The 19768-nt window shown below is 36.1% G+C and overlaps 1 protein-coding gene across 2 annotated transcripts in view; it reads left to right on the plus strand.

Moving 5' to 3' along the window:
* Positions 1–19768, plus strand: part of LOC113114806 (serine/threonine-protein kinase NLK) — a 65189-nt gene that overhangs the window by 12024 nt on the left and 33397 nt on the right. Inside the window, exons 1-3 of one of the 2 annotated variants that reach the window (XM_026281847.1) lie at positions 5190–5380; positions 14449–14578; positions 14808–14863. In XM_026281847.1, coding sequence (XP_026137632.1) covers positions 5205–5380; positions 14449–14578; positions 14808–14863 — 362 coding nt within the window. In that variant the 5' untranslated portion in view covers positions 5190–5204. Of the gene's footprint in view, positions 1–5189; positions 5381–14448; positions 14579–14807; positions 14864–19768 lie in introns of those variants that run through there. The other variant, XM_026281846.1, reaches the window with a different exon arrangement.

Genomic DNA, 19768 nt, shown 5'->3' on the forward strand with positions numbered 1-19768 from the left:
GCAGATATTTTTTTCCATGACAGGCTGCTGGCTCCCACTGTAAATTTTTTTTTTTTTTTTTGGAAAAGCACTCTCTGTATTAGCTTAAAGCCCTCAAGTTTACATTGGTTACTGTATTCTTTCAATTGCTCTAAACAAGTATTTTGGGTGACCTTTTTCAGATATGTAAATCAACATGTATAAATTGTCAGTAGCCAATTAATGGGGGTATAATCGAAATCGAATCGGTCTGAAAAAATGAATCGTTCGATTAATCGATGCATCGAAAAAATAATCGCTAGATTAACCGTTTACAAAATAATCGTTTGTCCCAGCTCTAGTCTATATAGTACATTTAATAGGCATAAATGAATAAAAATGACAAAAACACAACAAATTGTAAAGTAAAAAAAAAAAAAAAGTATCACAGTGATACACGCTTCTAACTTACATGGCATTTAGCAGACACTTTTATCCAAAGCAACATTCAGGCTGTACTTTTTTTTACCAGTATGTTCCCTGGGAGTTGAACCCACAACCTTTCGCACTGCTAACGCAATACTCTACCACTGAGCCACAGGAATTCACGCATGATATACATGAGGGTCATCCTCATGAGGTTTCAGGTGACAGACCTGTAAACTAGCTTTAGCTTGCTACTCTGAACTGGACTCACGACATGAAGCACAGGCAAACGATTGCTTGACTCAGGCTTGAGTCAGTCAGTGTGGTGGCGAGAGGCCAGGAATGCCCCCACGCTGTGTGCAGTGGGCCGCTCAGGCATGACTGTCCTCAGGGCATCACCAACATTGTTTCGTGATCCTCCCGCTTGTTCTGGAGTCCTGCTAGCAGAGATGCTTTGGGGTTGAAGCAATAGAGAATATCCGGAAGTGTGATTGCTGATTGGGAGTGATGATGGACTGTAGGAAGTTGGGGAATGGATGGGTGGTAGTGGCTGTTTTGGCGTAATTATCTCGTCAACCATTTCCTCAGCACAACAAACACCACCCTGTTTTTGGCCCTGTGAGCGTACAGTTTGATTAGGAGCTCCAGTTTTTCTCCAGCTACGCCTAGCTGGACCGAGCACGATTGGTTCTTGGCTGATGCGGGAGGAAGTGGCAGCGGCATCTGCCATTACTGGAACCGTCCTCAATAGGAGAGCTCCCTGGATAATAGCATCCATTTATCTAAAGCATGTTTTTGGCCTTCCTAAGTGGCTTCAAAGGGTGATTGAGTGTATTGTTATCCGGACTGAAATTACATTAACCAAAACCTCATTTCCACACTTCACTGCATAATTATACCACATCTAAGACTGGTATGTAATGCAGGTAAAGGCTCTGCTCTACCACGTTTACCGCAGTATTTTTGCTGCTGTCAGTGCCAAGGCCTGCTTCAAGTTATTTACATATAATGATAGAGAAACAAAAAAACAGTTTCTGTTGGTTATGGTTGCCAAGGTATGTAAATGAGTTGGATTTTTAAATCGGAATTTAAAATGAGAATTATTTTAAAACATATTTTCTTTTTTGCTGGTTTGAGTAATATGGACTTAATTGGGTTGTATTAATACACTAGTATTAAGTTACGATGCAAAATTCAAAAATAACAAATTGAGGCCTAAATTTGCAGAATTTGAAGCCTTTAAAACCATTAATTAGATTTTTTTTTTATTTATTTATTTAGACAAAATCATGTTGAGTTTTAATGTCTGCCTTTTATTTACTTTTTTTATATTATAAGTGTTGAAAACAGTTGCGCTGCTTAATATTTTTGTGGCAACAGGTATGCCTTTTTCACGATTCTTTGACAATATTTGAAAATATAAATATTTTGTAGTATTATAAATTTCATTACTTTTGATCAGTAAAATGCATCCTTGCTGAATAAATGTATTCATTTCTTTAAAAAAAAAATCTTAGTGATCCCAAACTTTTTTAATAGTGGTGTACTATTACTGTCATAAAATAAACTTTTTCATTGTGAAATAAGATTTTGGTTACTCCACCCACCCTTAACCACATCCGTAAGACCATAAGAGTTTTGTGAAGCCTGTCTAGAATGCTAAGCATTTAAAGTCTAGTTTTCTGTGAAGTGACCCTCGATATTGCAACTGCGAGCGTGAAAGAGTGTGAGCGAGCTAAAGTGTCCGGCCACTCCACCTTGGGGCGTAACCCTGTGCTCGCACTGCCACTGTTATCAGTGTTCAACACATTCTCCTTCATCGTCATTCACACGCAAACACACACACGCTCCAGAGCCTGGGCAGATCTAGTAGCTGAGCCCAAGTTTTCGCTGGCAATGGGTCTAACAAGTGCTTGGGGCCTCCGTGAGGAAATTAACCATGCAGTTTCAAAGCCAAACAAGCCACAATCAGCCTCCAATGATAACTCATCTTGTAGTCTTTTTGCTTTTGCTGTCTCTCCTTTTCCCATGATGCACTAAAATGTTCCAGCACTGCAGACTGTGCCTGGTTCATGTATGCTGTCCCTTTTCTCTCCAAAGCTCTGTTGGCAATTTGGTATAGCCTTGGTGTGTTAACTGCTTAGTTGCACGCCAGACCTTTTGCAATTATTTGTGATTTATAATTAATATGTATTATTATACATATAAATTATACATTTTGAATCTTGAATCCTGTATTATTATTATTGATAATAATATTAATAATTTAAAAACATACATTATCATTATTATTATTACTACGTTAAATATAAATACAAATAATTATTGTAATTTTATTAGTAGTAGTAGCATTGACCAATATCAACAATGTAATAATAATAACAATAATAATAATAATAATTATTATTATTTATTATTATTATTATTATTAAGAACAGATTAAAACAAAAAATATTGAACATTTAGGTAATTAGATATTAAAATATGTATTATTATTATTAACAATATATCACTTGTTGTTGTTGTTGTTGTTGTTGTTGTTGTTATTATTATTATTATTATTATTATTATTATTATTATTATTAATAACAACTTTTTATTGTAAGTTATTTCTATATTTAATTTGTTATTATTATTATTATTATTATTATTATTATATTGTTAAATAATAAGAATAATATAAATATATTTTATTGCTTAATAATAATGCCCTTTTGTTGTTTTCATTTTAAATATAATTTATATTATTCATGTATTATTATAATTAGTAATAGTATTAAAAGGACTCCAAAAAATGCAGTACCCTATTTTAAATAGATTTTTTTATATGTATATTTGTTTACAAAGCTTAAAGATTCATTTTATTTCAATCCAATATAATCAAAATGTTTCTATTTAAGGTTCATCTTAATTAAATGAACACTGTAAGTGACATTTTGTACTTCTCTCTGTAGTGTAACCTGTGCTTGCCCCCCCCCCCACCCCCATCTTCTTTCAACCTGAAAATCCTCTCCAAATCACCGCTGTTGTTAGGCTGCCATATGTTCATCTCTCTGATCCTATTTGAATGGGTTTACCTGAGGGGTTGAGAGGGGCTGGAGGATGGCATGTGGTTGGGGGCAGGGTGGTGTGGAATGTGCGGCTGGAGGGGCACATGCAGGACTTGCCCTTGGCCTGGCATGGTGTCCAGCCCATCGTAGGCATGCGAGTCCCACAGCAGAGCCCCTGGTTACTACAGCTTGACCGTGGCCCCTTGGACGTTCATCGGCACACACACACACACACACAGGAACACTGTGTATATGTAGTACAGCCAGAGGGGCCTGTAATTCAAAATCCGTCTAGTTCCACTAATGGGCTCATGGAGGTTTCAAGCTTCCGGCTGACTGTAGGAAATGTCTAGATTGCTGGAGAACAGTTCTGATGATAAAAATAGAATAATAAGTCCATTATTATGACAGGCCATTTATGAGTCCGTTATAAGTAATAATTCACCTAAAAATGAAAATCTGTCATCATATACTTCTCTCATATACTCTCTTTTATCATTCCATCTGACTTTCTTCTGTGGAGCACAAAAGGAGATGTATGGCACAATGTTCGTGCCGCTGTTTTTCTTCCATTAAAAAAGGATGAAAACTCTTCAAATGGCAATTGACTTGTGCACTAGACTTTTGAAGCCATATGACAGATTTGGTTCAGGAAAAAAAAGTTGCCTTTTTAAATTGTATTTTCATTGTATTGAAGAAGTCTGCATTTGTATTGCATTGAAATAATGTTTCTTGAGCAGCTAATCAGCATATTAGAATGATTTCTGAAGGATCATGTGACACGGAAGACTGAAGTAATGATGCTGAAAATTCTGCTTTGCCATCGCATGAATAAATGACACTTTATTTATTTATAATTTTTTTTCCTTTTTTTTATTGTGAGCGTATTTCACAATATTACTGCTTTTTTGTTTTTTTAATGCAGTCTTGGGGAGAAGAGCATGGAACCCCGTTTCCACCTAAAAAGAAAAAGTTAAAAGGCGACTTTTATCTCAAAATTGTGACTTTTTTTCTTGTAATCACGAGTTCACATCTCAAAATGATTTCTTCTTTCGAGATATAATCTCACAATTCTTAGGAAAAAAGTCAGAATTGGCATTTTATATCTTGCTGTTCTGACTTTAAAACTTGCCTTTGCGAGTTGAGTCAGAATTGTGTGATGTAAACTTGCAATTCTGAGAAAAGTCTTTTTTTTTTTTTTTCACCCAGAACTGGATTATATATCTCACAATATTGAGTTTATCATGCAATTCTGAGGAAAAAAGTTTGAATTGCCCGTTTGTGCCTCGATGCACTTTTCATGTGAAACTAAATATTGCATCAATTCTGACTAAGGTTTATGAGCAAAATAAGATTGCATGATGGGAAAACTTTATTTCATACTTATATTTTGCTATTTTGTTGTGCTGTAGCATACAGCACATGCTATAATCTCAGCCTCAGCGTATTACCAGCTTTGAGAGATGAATGAAAGGTGGTTAAGTCGTTCTATGTAAAACAGCAGCAGTCACACTACAGGGAGCAGAGAAAGAGCCTCAAATGTAGCACTTTGTATTTAACGTCCTCAGAGAGTCACTGTGCATATGCTCACTCACTCTGCCTCCCTCCACACAAGCTTTGTTTTCTCATCCTCTGGGGTGCTTTGAAGGGAGATGAAATAAAATATTTGATTCTGGTTGGAAGGAACAAAACAAATAACACTGAGTATGGATTAGAGAAGCACTTTCATGTTTCCCTTACCGTTAATGCCCCCCCCCCCCCCCCCCTTAAATGAATACTTCCCCTAAATTTTCCAATGGCACCGAGCCCTCCCATTGTCCTCGGCTTTTTTTCAGTTGCCAAACCGGAGGGAGCACAAAAGAGTTGCACTATAATCCATTATCTGCCATCTTCCCCTTGGGCCTCCACCGTCTCCGTCTGATCGATTCTGACAGTGCCACTGTCGTGTGTGTGTGTGTGTGTGTGTGTGTGTGTGTGAGACAGTGTGTGTTTGTCTGTCTGGGTGTGTTTTGTGTGTTCTGTATCTGTGTTTTCATTTAGCATTCAAAATGAAAACATAGAAGAATAACCAGAAGAGGAATCAATAATGTTCTTCATTTTACAGTTTTAACATTGAATATTGTTACATTAGTGATATGCCAATTCGGGATGCAAAATATATTGGTAGCATATTGATTACTGGCTGATTATTATATCATTTATTTTATTTATTAAAATATATATTAGCATCTGAAAATTAGTTTCACCCAATATTGGATATACTGTATATTGACTTAATTATGCATGGATTGCTTCTTATATTTTAATGTTTTGATTACTTTGCCATCATCTAATGCTCACTTAAAGTTAACTAAAACAAAGCACTAATCATTTAATAACTGCTTTAATAAATAAAAAATCTTGAGCAAATCCCAAAATTATTATTTATTATAATTTTTTTGGTTAAACAGCACTCATTCATTTATTAAATGCTACTATCTTGCATTGTGCATTTAAATAAAGTCGTAAGAGTTTGAAACAAGATGAATTGTAGTATATTTTATATATATAAACTGTTCAAAAATATGATTTAAAAATAATACTTTTATTCCGCAAGGATGCATTAAATTGATCAAAAGTGACAAAGACATTTATCATGTTAAATCTGTTTTTAAAATAAATGATGAATGTTTCTTTAGCAGCAAATCAGCACATTAGAATAATTTCTGAAGGATCATGTGACACTGAAGACTGTAAAGATGATGAAAATTCATAAAGAAAGCCCTAATCATTTAATAACACTGCTAAATAGAATCTTAAGCAAATCCCAAAATTATTTGCCTTCATCTGTTATCTTCCATTTTTTCAGATAACATTTTCATAGTCACAGTTTAACTAATATATTGTCTCAGTTGAAACTCAATTTTGCATAATTGAATTATGATTAATTGTTTCAAAAGGGCATATGAGCTAAATAAATTTTTTCTCTGCCAGTTTATAAAATGACACTGTTAACGTGTTTTCAGAAAGGGCATTTTTGTATTCCTCACATTCTGTACTTCTGCCATCTCAGATGCACTCATGTTTGTAGCTTATACAAATATAAACCTGAAAACACCATATGTTGATTAACTTAAACAGTCATTTAACATGGTTTAATACTTTAATTATTTCCAGACGTTTATCCCACAATTAACTGAAAATATATTCCAAGAGAACCAAAATGATTCACAAGAAGCATTTTTAAGCCGGTTTTTCTTTGAGAATAGTGTACAGACTCTTCTTCACCATTTCACTGCTTCCCTTTGGTGTTTTAAAGGACAGATTCTGTGGTTTCATTTAGCTGATTGCAGGTTGCAAACTATCTTATTTTTCTTTCTTTCATTAATTCCCTCTCCCTTTTTTCCCCTTTTTATGTTTTATTCTATTCCTCCTTTTTTCATTTGAGCAATAAAGGAAGGAGGATTGTTTGAGAAAGTGAGTCTGTGAGCACGACTAAATGTTTTTTTTTTCTTCTGTTCTTCTTTCCCCTCTCTCTCTTCTATTGGGCGTGCTCGAATCGTTATGTCTCTCTAACACTTTTAATTTCCCAAATAACTAGGCCATTGACCTAAATCTACTGCCAGCCAGCGAATGATTTGTCAAAGCCAAAAGCTACATTCTAAAACCCCTAAATAACAAGGATTGTGGGACAGATGCACTGATGTGTGTGCGATCTGGTTATCACACATCTGTGTGTGGGTCCTCGGCTCATTCAGATCTGCAGCAGGTCTGTTTCTCTTTCTCTTAGAGTCAAACTGACATTTGAAAGGCTGGCATGAAAGATGCTAGGATATTCAGATTGTGTGTAATTGGGTAGCAAGTGTCAATGTGACATGCCGTACTTCCTCTAAAGCTATTTTAAGCTATTCTTCAATTCATTGTATGGTTATTGGACATGCAGTTATGTGAATTTCTAATGATGAGGTTCCAAGACATCCCTAGTTCCTCTATCTGTCCAACATAGACGTTTCTGCTTTTTTTTTGATAGATAGATAAATACAGTAGATAGAGGCAGGTCTTTATTTGCTCACATTTGGGGCTAAAAGGATGTTTTACCTCCATTTTCAGTAGAATAAGCAGAATCAGAAACAGAATCAGAATGAGCTTTATTTATAGAAGCTAAAGTTGTTTAGTTGCAGTGTGAGGAAGGTAAAGTTTGACTCTTGCTCCTTGTTCTGAGCGCTGGTGGAAGTGTGTCTCGTGAATCATGCAGGGACTTCAGATGGTCTGACATGATGTGCTGCTGCCTTTTTGATTCATTATGCAGGCATATGCTAATCCTTGCTAGGCTAATTCAAACACAACCTTCAGACCCCATCCAACTCAAGGGGCCGGCGTATTAAACAGTCAATGTGCGTAACGACTCTGACGCAAACCCTGACTGACGGGCCCTTCGCTCCCCTCGTCACCCCTACTGACAGGAAGTGTACATCAGCGACTCTGTCGCCATGTTTTATTTTGAGGTTGAGGGGGAAGAATCTGTGCGGAGGGCTGGAAAAGAGGCCGGGATCTGTAGATTAATTAGGAACATCAAAGTGGCTGGGGACGGAGAGCTGTGTGGCACTGCCAAAAACCCTACAATCACTCTATCCTCTCAGGGCCGGCAATGAAAAAGCCAGATTCTCTTAGCGCTTTTCCTCTGCGACTGCAAAAAAGGCAGTGTATCATAAATCAACAATGTCTGGTTCCTCATCAAAATGTTGCCCATGAAGTATTCAGTCTGTGATTTCCTGAGTGTGTGCACTTGAAACGGCGTCTGTCATCTTTCGACATGCGAGAATCCATTAAGTATTAATGCAGTTAAGTAAGCAGTTAATTGTCAAGTGCCACTGAATGTGTTTTATCCCTGCCTGCTTTTAGCTCTCAGGGCTCAACGGTGAAAAAAGCCATAGGACCGGTGTGAGAGAATTTCAGGTCAGCTGAATGAATGGTCACGATAGGGCGAGAGTTGATTGTGTTTTATCATGTGTTTTAACTTAAACCCATTTAAACATTTGGCTTTCATTTGAAGTGAAAGTCCATGGATTGATCTGGTAAATGTTTTTGCAATGCTAATATGACATTTTAACTTTCATTTTGTTGCTCAACAAGTATAAAATATTGTGTGTGTGTGTGTATGTGGCAATATATACTACCATTCCAAGGTTTAGGGTTGGTAAGATTTTGAAAGAAGTATTTTATGAAGACTAGAGGGCTACAGTTAATGGATTTTTTAAAAAAATCAGTAAACACATAATTTAAAAAAAAAAGTGTTTTCTTTAAATATTTTTCTAGATGTCATTTATTCATGTGATGACAAAGCTGAATTTTCAGCATCATAACTCATTATTAGTGTCACGTGATCCTTCAGAAATAATTTTAATGTGTTGATTTGCTGCTCAAGAACCATTATTATTAACAGTGGAGAAAAATAATTGTAAATGTTTACCGTATTTTCCGGACTATAAGTCGCACTTTATTTCATAGTTTGGCTGGTCCTGCGACTTATAGTCAGGTGCGACTTATTTATCAAAATCAATTTGACATGTACCGAGAGAAATGAACCAAGAGAAATGAACCAAGAGAAAACATTACCGTCTACAGCCGCGAGAGGGCGCTCTAAGCTGCTCAGTGCTCCTGTAGTCTACACTGAAAACATAAAGGCGCCCTCTCGCGGCTGTAGACGGTAATGTTTTCTCTTGGTTCTTGGTTCTAAATAAATGCGACTTATACTCAGGTGCGACTTATAGTCCGAAAATATAATTATAAATAATAATAATGCTGCATAATAATTTTGTGTGAATTATAATATTTTTTCAGGATTCTTTGATGAATAAAAAGCTCCAAAAAAAAAACAAACAAACATAAAAACAGCATTTATTTGGAATACATTTTTTTTGCAACATTATAAATTTGTTACTTTCACTTTTGAACATTTGAATGCATCCGTGCTGAATAAACAAATTAATTTCTTTAAAAAAAAAAAATCGTATTGACCTCAAACTCTTGATAGTAGCTAGACTACAGTATATATATATTTAATTTGTTATAATTTTTAATTAGTTTAAAACGTTATAATTGTAATAAATTGAAATGTATCCGTTTACAGTGTATATTTTGGTTGCTATTGGATATTTTATATTTTTAAGGATTAATATATTTGAAATGTGGCTGTGGAATAGGAAAAAAAAAAGAGTGAATTATTGATATTGTTTTAGTCCTGTTTAGCAGAGACTGTTCATTTGTTGAACAAGGTTTTGTTTTAGTATTGATGCCAAAATACAAGATGCTGAGAAACTTTTGGTATCCGTTATTAATTCAACCCCATAACAGTCATCTCTTCTTCATTTTGAGGGATGGTTTAAGATCCATGGCTGACTTCAGCATACATAGATTTACAGCCTACATCAAACTACAACTTCAGTGCTTCATTGTTTGTGGCCTGCATTGCTTTTGAAATGAGTTCTTAACAGTAGACATCTGTAAAATATGTTGTTATGAAGTCTGAAGTGGCATCTTGAATGCACAGAACACACAGCATTATTTTTCTGAAGAGTTGTTCTGTGGGCAATTTTAGTAGCAGTCTAGACTCCGAATCTGTTTGCAGTTTACAGCGAGAGCTTGTATTCTTTCAAAGCACTGAGCAATTTACCAAACACTTAGAGGACAGTTCCTTTAGCGACTGGGTAAACTAACACAAAGTTTTTCAAATCTGAATTGGCCTGTATTTGTCGTCTTGAAACTGTTAAATAAGCCTCGGAAAAATACATCCTCTCGCCAGCGCCCTGAAATCTTGTTTGGTCTCTAAAAATACCCTTTTTTTTAAAAATTTTTCAAACATGCCATTGTCCCCCAGTGCCAAAGCGAATATGGTCGATGATGAATTATTAACGACTGAGGAAAAATGGCTGGCCTCAGATTACAAGCTGATCTCTATAGGTTTCACACAGTTCAGAACGCCCAACCCCCAGAAAAACACTCCACCAGAGAAAGGCTTTTTATCACGAGATACACTTCAGCAGGAATTACCCACTTATTACATGGCTCTCGTTCTCCTGGTTTAGGGGCAGATTTTCATCAGCGCATTGTTGTATCCACTAACTGGTATTATATTGATACAAAACACGGCAATCTGTATGTGATACGGATCTGCATGTGTTAGCCAAGCAGAATCAATAGCCTTTGAGACTAGAACAAACCTTCAAGGAGTGAGTCTCGGCTACACAAAGTGGATTCGGCTCTTGTAGTATTCATGAGATGATCTGTTTTTTTTGTCTTATGGATTTTCGCTTGCAGAATTCACCTTGAGTTTGAGCTTTGCACTTGAGAGGTTCTTCTACGTTTCTTAGACCGGCTTTACAAGTTCTTATCTCCACGTAAACAGCATAATTATATAATTACACAGTACAGTGAGATTGCATGTTATTATGTGTGTCAATGAATGCGGTGAAAGATACCTTTGTTCAGAAGTACATTGTACAGTGAATGGAATGGTCAAGACCTTGAATTGATATGAACTGGCTGACTTGATGAGAAAGTCCTTAATATCTATTAATATTAACAAAATGGAACAGAACACAACAATCTCAAAAGATGATTTAAATGCTGAATTATTTTGAACTTGATTGGCTGCTTTAAACGAACAGCGCTGACAGCAGAAGAAAAAAGAAATGTGGGAGAGAGCCATTTCATATTTCCAGATTCATAAACAGTAACTACTCTTTAGTCCCAAAGGGTTTATCCTGTAGTCAGCTAGACCTTAAATCAACCTCTACATTACTTTTCGGAACGTCAAGCAAAAGAGCCATTTTTGTTTCCGAGGACATTTTCATGTGCTCTTGGAGAGAGAAAAGCCATGTTTGAAGTGCTCAGATAATCTTTTTCCCTTTCGGAAAGGCTTTTCATCTTTGAATAGCCAATGATTAAAAGCAGAGGGAAAGAGAGTGAGAAATAGATGGAGCGATAGATGCGGAGTGAGAGTGAGGCGTATCTTTCTATTTTAGACGCTTCGCTCTGCGGTCTCCAGGAAGTAGGTTCTGTGTGTGAGTCCTGAAGAGCGCTCGGGGAGCTCGGGTCCAGGCGTCAGTCGGGCTCACGTGGCTGTGTTGTCCTTATTTTTCTGGCACCTGGAAATGGTGGAGGGAGGGATTTTGAGGCAAGGCTGCTGACAAAGCTTTAATGAGTCCAATTAGATGAGTCTCTCTCATGTATGTCTGGGAACTAAGCTTAGACAGATACAAAATCACGGAACTAATTAACTAACTAACAAATGATTCATATTTAATTCTTAAATGCAAAACATTCAATGGAAGTGTTGCCACTAGCATCAAAACTGATCGTTTGCAAACACATAGATAGTCCCGCCCCTAAAGCTACGCCATTGGTCGAGTTAGTGTTGCTGTGACAGGCTGGTTGGGATGTGGGAATAAACTCCATCCTTGTTGTCCCTGGATAACTTCCTGTGCAAATCTATTGCGTTGTCTGTCACATTTACATTCATTTCATATATATCTATACAAGACTGTCTTTCTTTATTGCTCTATTTTCCAAGAAACTTATCTTCATTTCCTGCTGTAGCTTTTGTTTTGATACTGTGGAGAGATGGCAGTACTGTAGCGATTGCCTTTTTATCAAAGAAACATCTCTTTCTCTCTCTCTCTCTCTCTCTCTCTCTCTCTCTCTCTCCCTCTCCTCCCCCTCTCCCTCGTGCTGTTGTCTAATCCAGCTTGTGAATCACATGCCGTTACCAGACGTGTGTGTGCGAGAGTGTTTGTGTGCATGGTGCCGACCCAAGAGAGCTTTTTCTCCGTTAATCATTAATTTGCCCGATCAGTGTTTCCTCAGACCCTAAATAAACACCTCATTTATTTTTTAATCCCTAATATATCTCTCTCACTAGCTGCTCTGTTCCACTTTGTCTTATTTTCCTGCCACGTACATTGCTCCAAGTAAACATATCAAGCACTCTGTGTGCCATTATAATGGTTAAAAAGCAAAAGTGTGTGTGTGTGTGTGTGTGTGTGTTTGCGTGAGCATGAATTGTTTTTAAGTCTGAATGTTCCGTTTCGTTTTAGGTGAGATGTACAGGGACACACTTATTTGTGTACATTGATCACACCTCTGAGGTTTACCAGCCACATTGGAGATAATTATTATGAGACCAAAACAGCTAAAGCATTCTATGTTATGAAAATCTTATACGTACATTATATATGACTCATCTGTGTATTGTTTTGAGACTTACTGTGCACTTTATAGTTTGCATAAATGCACGCAAGCTCTGTTTTATAATCATGGATGTTATCAGTTCAAGAGAGAAAATGTCTTTTCATGTGTAGTCAGTACATAAAAATGAACAGTCAAACTGGTATAGTGTTGCACAGCGGCAAGTTGAAATGACACGTTATGCTCGGGAAATGATAGCTACATTTTTGTAATGTGTTTAACATTGCTGTGGAAAATGTGTTACTGTTCAGGGAAGAAGGTGAGGCACTTATACCAATTGGCATCTCTCATTAAGGACACATCAAGCTTTTCATAGCACCGGCAACATTCAAGACCATTACTGAGGGCCCTTTAGCGCTTGCCTTTTTATCAACAAGTCATCTCTCGCTTGCTCTTCTCTTCTTCTTTTTGTGTCAAAATTAATCAAAATATATTATAAAATTGCAGATTAGTTCTGGCAGATGTTACAAATATACACAATGTGTTTGAAAAGTTTTTGCTGACAATTTTTTTTATTACACTACAGTATGACTATCAGTTATTTTAATGCACTTTTTTATTTATAATAACAAGTTTCCATGTCATGAGATTAATTTTGCGATCCCTTCTTCAATCGTGACAAGTACTAGTTTTAGAATTGATAGATTCAAGACTTTGATTATTATGAATCACTTCAAACTGCTTCAATGAACTAATTCAAAATGGTTCATTTGTCATCAAAAACCAATGTGGATAAATTGAAAAACACAATCATATACATACACTACTGTTCAAAAGTTTGGGGTCAGACAGTTTCTTAAAAAAAAAAAAAAAAGAATAATGTGTAAGGATGCATGAAATCAAAATGTGACAGTGTAGACATTTATAATTTGAAAAAAGCTTTTTTATTTCAAATTAAATGTTACTTTTGAAATTTCTATTCACCATAGAATCCCCAAAAAAAGTTTCAAATATATTTCACAAATATATTACACAGCACAATTGTTTCAACAATGGTAGTAATAAGAAATGATTTCTGAAGGATCATTTCAAACTCAAAACTAGAATAATAGCTGCTAAAAATGTATCTTACCCAACACAAAAATAAATGACTTTTTTAAATATACGATAATAGAAAATGTGCAGAAAAAAAGAAAGAAAAAAAGTGTAACACAGTTCGTAAGTCGAGAATGAGGAGGCGGTAACCAACGAACATTTAAATCAAACTTTTATAACAAAATAAACTCAAAACAGTGCAACAGCCCCTCTCGGATGACTGCCGCTCACAGACAAAACCAAAACACAAAATAAAAACCAGGCTTGGTCCTCTCTCGTCCTTCATTCTCGTAACTTCTCTTTTTATCCTTCCGGATCTCCTCCATGGGACTCGAGACTGGTGAATGTCGCTCATTTCCAATTACTCCACCGGCCTCGACTCGTTCCCACGGCTCTTGATTTGAAAAAAAAAATCATGTTTTTACATGATTCCAAATAATCTCAGTCAAACTGCACTTGGTGTTATTTTAATTAGGTTAAAAAAGAACTAAAACTTACTGCTAACTGACACAATGAAACAAAACAAAAAAACATGATAAAGTGGAGTTATCTGTTTTTGCAAAGAAACTTCATATTTTAAATTTAATTTATTTTGAATTCAATAAATGCAGCCTTATTGAGCGCAATACATTTTCTCTCAAAACTAGAAATCTTTTGAATGCTAATGTATATATTGATAATTTTTGGTTTGAATGTGGACATTTATTGGTATATCGCCCTGCCTAATGTCTTATTTCTCATCTGTTCTCCTCAGGTCAGTGACAGACCCCAGAGATGGCAAACGCGTGGCCCTCAAAAAGATGCCCAATGTCTTCCAAAACCTTGTGTCCTGCAAGAGGGTTTTCCGCGAGCTGAAGATGCTTTGTTTCTTCAAGCACGACAATGTGAGCTTCCCACCATCCCCTACTGTTTTGTTTTTAATCAGTTAGTGTTACCTAACTCTCGCTATCTACATGCTGTCCCCATGGTGCCATTAGCGGGAGCCTGGCTAGCTCTTGTTGTCCCTGGGCTGCTGGTGCCTGGGAAACGAATGTCATATGAAGGCTGGTGTCAGTGCCCACGTTCTCTGGCGTCAAAGCTGACCTCTGGCGCTCTGTCTTTGTTTCTCTACAGGTGCTGTCAGCTCTGGATATTCTGCAGCCTCCACACATCGACTACTTTGAGGAAATGTATCCTAAACAGAAAGCTAATCTACCAGGTGATGTCAAATGAAGGGATTTTGATCCCCAAAAGTTTAGATTTTTCAAAAATTTTATCAAAAATAAACATTAAGGCTGATGTGGGAATTATAGGCTGAGTCTGGAATCCACAATGTGATAATAATCTAAAGAGCATCTTCAAGAACATCTAACGTCTGACATCTGACCCTCACAAATTTGCACATTTGATTTTGAATTAAAAGATTTTTAATAGAATTCATTTTTAAAGGTCCAGATTAGACACACTTTTTGTAGGTCCAAAAATGTTATTATTAATATTATTATTAGAGGTGCTCCGATCACGATCGGCCGATCGTTATGCGTATCTCCTCAGTAAAGCCGGTTTTCTAATCAGCGGTTAATTCCATCAGGTGTGTGATTTCACATAGAGGACCTGTTACTACACAGAGCCGTTGTTAATAGAGAAGATGCGCAAATCACGTTAATTTTCAGCGTTTATTGGCCCATCTTCTCAGTTAACAACGGCTCTGTGTAGTAACAGGTCCTCTATGTGAAATCACACACCTGATGGAATTAACCGCTGATTAGAAAACCGGCTTAACTGACGAGATGCGCATTAATGATCGGCCGATCGTGATCGGAGCACCCCTAATTATTATTATACTGAAAATATACTAAGATACTAAAACACCAGATCATGAGCTGCTCATGTATAAAAGAACACAGTGCCACGCCGATTCACTGTGAAACACACATTGCATATATTTATTTAATTAAATTATATTTCAGCTTTTGCAATTTGATAATCACACCTAACCAGTTTGGATTCATTTCACTTAATCGTACAGTTAATCACACACATTTATTTCTTCTACATTTTTCAGAATCCTCAAGCTTTCTGTTTATTTACAGGTTTAAACGGCATTTTAAATCCAGATTTTCTTTGCGGTTTTTAAACCTTGAAAGCTTGGAGCTTGAAAACAATTAAAGAATTGTTAGTAGCAGTATGAAACAATAGCTTGTAGATTTCAGAGCTTCTGCGTCAAAAGGGCATCTGAGGCCTTGTTTTAAAGTCTTATATTGCTGCACAAATGCTTTTTATGTGCCTTTTGTGGTTTCTAAAGTGGGATCAAGCTGAACATTATATTTAGAGAGGTGATGACTTGCCTCATGCTGTGCTTGAATGTTTTTGATGGCAAGGAAGGATCCAGTTGTACTTATGGGAACTAGTATGCCATCTACAATATCGACAAAACTGTTCCGTCTTGCTCTTTGATTATCACAGGTTAAAAGGGGTCTTCTTTTCTCCTCATTTCTCTTTCCATCGCCTAATGGTTTTGTTCTAATAGTGGAATATCGGGATGACGTTTCAGGTGGATTTCAGAAAAAGCTGATATGTTATTTTTAAAATTAAAAATTAAAATTAAATTAAATTTATGCATTTAGCAGACACTTTTATCCAAAGCGACTTACAGTGCATTCAGGCTATCAGTTTTTACATATCATGCGTTCCCGGGGAATCGAACCCCCAACCTTGCGCTTGCTTGCTTGCAAGCGCAGTGCTCTACCAGTTGAGCTACAGGAACACTGTATTTAAGTATTTATGTAACATTTTTAAGGCCTTTTCTTTCCCCTGATATTTCCTGGATGTGGTCTGCAGGATGCTAAAGGCATCCCCAGCTTCTTCATTTGGTTTATAATTTAATCAGAGGAATTACACGCTTTCCTCATTTACCGCTCTTGCCCGGTCACCCGATATGCACTCTGTAAGCCACTTTTCTAGCAGCAATTTCTCCATCAAATACCAAGAGGCGTTCTATGATTTGAACTGGACAGTCTTGCTCTTAAATTAGCTAGAATTTTAGCTCTTCAAAATCAGGAACAAAAAGCTTTTGTGTTGATTAACTGGGAGATTTTGTATTTTTAGACGTTTCTCATGCAGCGTGAGCAGTAAACGTATAACCGTATAACCTTAGTAAACAATGCTGTGTGCATGTAAAGAAAGGGTAAATGTGCAAGACAACATACATTTTAACCCCCTACAGTTATTGATTTTTATGGCTATGAGAGTGCTTAGAGATGTAATGCACATTCAGGCATAGTGCATGCTTACATTTCTCCAATTTGGCACCAGAATTAAAGGGGACACGTTGAAGGAAATAGGATTAATTTAACATGTATGCAAAAATAACATGAGAACTACAGCTTCAGAATTGCTTTTATATGTAAAATAGGGGTCATTTATACAAAGAAATTCAAATAGTTATGGATTTTAAGGTTCAGAAAAGGTCTCAAAGATAAGAATCTCAAAGATAAAATATAAAAATTAGAAGAACAACTTAAAACACACACACAGACACATAATTAGGAATGCCTTGCCTTGACAACTTACTGAAATAAAAAATGTTAAAAAGTTGAAATACAAAAAGATACTAAAAATGTCCTGCCTTTTTTTTTTTTTTGTCCATTTGTACACTACTTTTATATTCATTCTGCAGAATTCCATAAATTCTACCCCTAAAATTATTGCAGAAGATTTGATTTTGGCTTTTTTGCAGAAAATAATGATTAGAAAAAATTGCAATATGTCCCTTAAAAAAGAGGGGGAGGGGGATATGTGGTTATGAAAATGTTTAGATTTGTAAAATGATCATGGTTCTTCACAGTATGGTGATGGCTATAATGCTAATGTTTCCCATTCTGTTTTTCAAGAGTCAGACTTCCACAGAAGCAGCATAATAAGAGATTGTAAACACACACACAGGTGCAAAGGAACATTTCTATTCTGTGTGATAACGTTCCCCCACAGTGCCACTGTCTTTGTTCTGCTTAAAGTATTTATTTACTCAACGGATTAAACGTAGACTCATATCTTTCTACTTGTACACAGCACAGTAGAACCGTTATGCTCTCATTTGAATGGATTAAGAAACAAAAACATCAATCCATTCTTGGCTGTTGGCTCCTTGAGCTGTATATTTTGAAACTGCTTGGTAAGACAATCAAAAATGTGTGTTCCTTGACATGTACACGTACCATTCACACAAAAAGTTAATAAAAAAGCCATATTCCAGAGGCCAGGGATCTCAATGGTTCTCAGCAGACCTGTTTGGAAAGGTTATTTCATACAACACTGCCGCTGTGTATTCCAGCTAATTATACCTTTTGCTGAATGGTTTCTTTCTCAGTGACTGATGTGTGAACTGTGCTCAATGCTCCTTGTTATAATGGCTGTTATTTCTTCATCTGACTGCTCGACCGCCGTTTCATTTATGCTGCATAAAATATGTTGCCAGATGTAAAATGCATGTATTTTTTGTTTTGGAACCAGTGGTAGTGTTGGCACTTTTTGTAAAGGCCTAATAAAGCTTAACATTTAAGTGAAAAATATAAACATGTTTTTCTCACATAAAATATTGCTAATACAAAATATATCTATTTTTGTTGCCCAAAACATGACTCAAGTTTCAGAACATGCCAAACTGTGTTTTGGAAGAGCTTGAAGTTAGTAGTATGTGATCCTTAGCTGTTTTGGTGTTGTCGTCTGTAACTTTCTACAACAAGTGTAGAATACCTTGTATTTTAAAACCTGTTCAGTCTTTGAAAGTTGTGTAGTGTATTCCAGCCTTAAGGCAGTATTGTGTGTATCCTTTGCCAAGAAAGAAATCCATAGTACTCAGGAAGAAAAAAAAATAGATTTTAGACTAGATGAAAGAAATGCCTATGATAAATAAACATAACATTCAATACCAAAAATACCTCAGTATAAATAATATTTCACTCAATATCTGTGATCGCTGTATTGAAATCAATTGGGAGTAGTCTAGTACTGTGTTTGTGTGTTGTGTAGAGTTGCTGTCTTGGTAGAGCATTCTAAATTGGTCACTTAGGAGGTTATATGACCTTAAAAATGCGTATGTAGGCAACTCACTAGATTTCGGAACAGAAGCCCTCTTGTTTATTTGTGTTTTATGGTGTTTTCTAAGGGATGTTTTTGTTATGCTTGTGTTCACTTCTTACAGTTGAACTTGGTTTCTGTCAGTGGTTTAGCTACATGAACTGGGTTTCCAACTTCTCAAATGTGCTTCAGCTATGTATGCAAGAGCATACTTCCTTATATTTGCTCTGTATATACAGTGTGCTGTATAAGTAGGTGGTTGTTTGCCACAGTACATGTGTGGGTACACGTGTTCTCATGTACTTGTCATAACAGAATCCCCAGGGATGGGATGTGCTGGCTCTCCTCCATTGGAGCCTGCGCTCGCTTTTCTGGAACACAGTCCTGCAGGACACGGTTAAACACACAAATGCATCAGGGATGCGCATTTTGGTCGGCTCGAGAACTTAACAGATAAATCAGCAGAGTACTCTGGGTGGGACGGGGGCCAGTGGAGAGAGTTCCATCTGTGCTTATTTTAATTGTATATATGTGTAAGACAAACATCTTTGGCAGTTGCATTGTGACTTTTTTTTTAGGGTCTCCAATCATGAGAATAATTTTTAAGATTATTGCGTTTTCATAATCTGAATACTTGAGTACAGGTGCCCAAATTAAATTAATCATTTTGTGATGGAACCAGTGGCATTGTTGTTATTTTTTTTTAAAGACCTGTATAGAGTTATATAAAAATGTATTATATTATATTATATTATATTATATTATATTATATTATATTATATTATATTATATTATATTATATTATATTATAGTTTCTTAGGAATGCTTGACATTTAAATGAAAAATACAAGAATGTTCATTTCTCACGCATAAAATATGTTGACAAACAGAAAGTGTATCTATTTTTGTGGCTTTAAAAAAACTAATACATTCTAAATCATAAAATCCTAATGAATTTTTAATTTATTTAAAATTGCACTAATTCTGTCAATTCTGTAATTCTAATAAATTATTGT

Source organism: Carassius auratus, chromosome 15 (assembly GCF_003368295.1).
Source record: "Carassius auratus strain Wakin chromosome 15, ASM336829v1, whole genome shotgun sequence".
NCBI classification, from domain to species: Eukaryota; Metazoa; Chordata; class Actinopteri; order Cypriniformes; family Cyprinidae; genus Carassius; species Carassius auratus.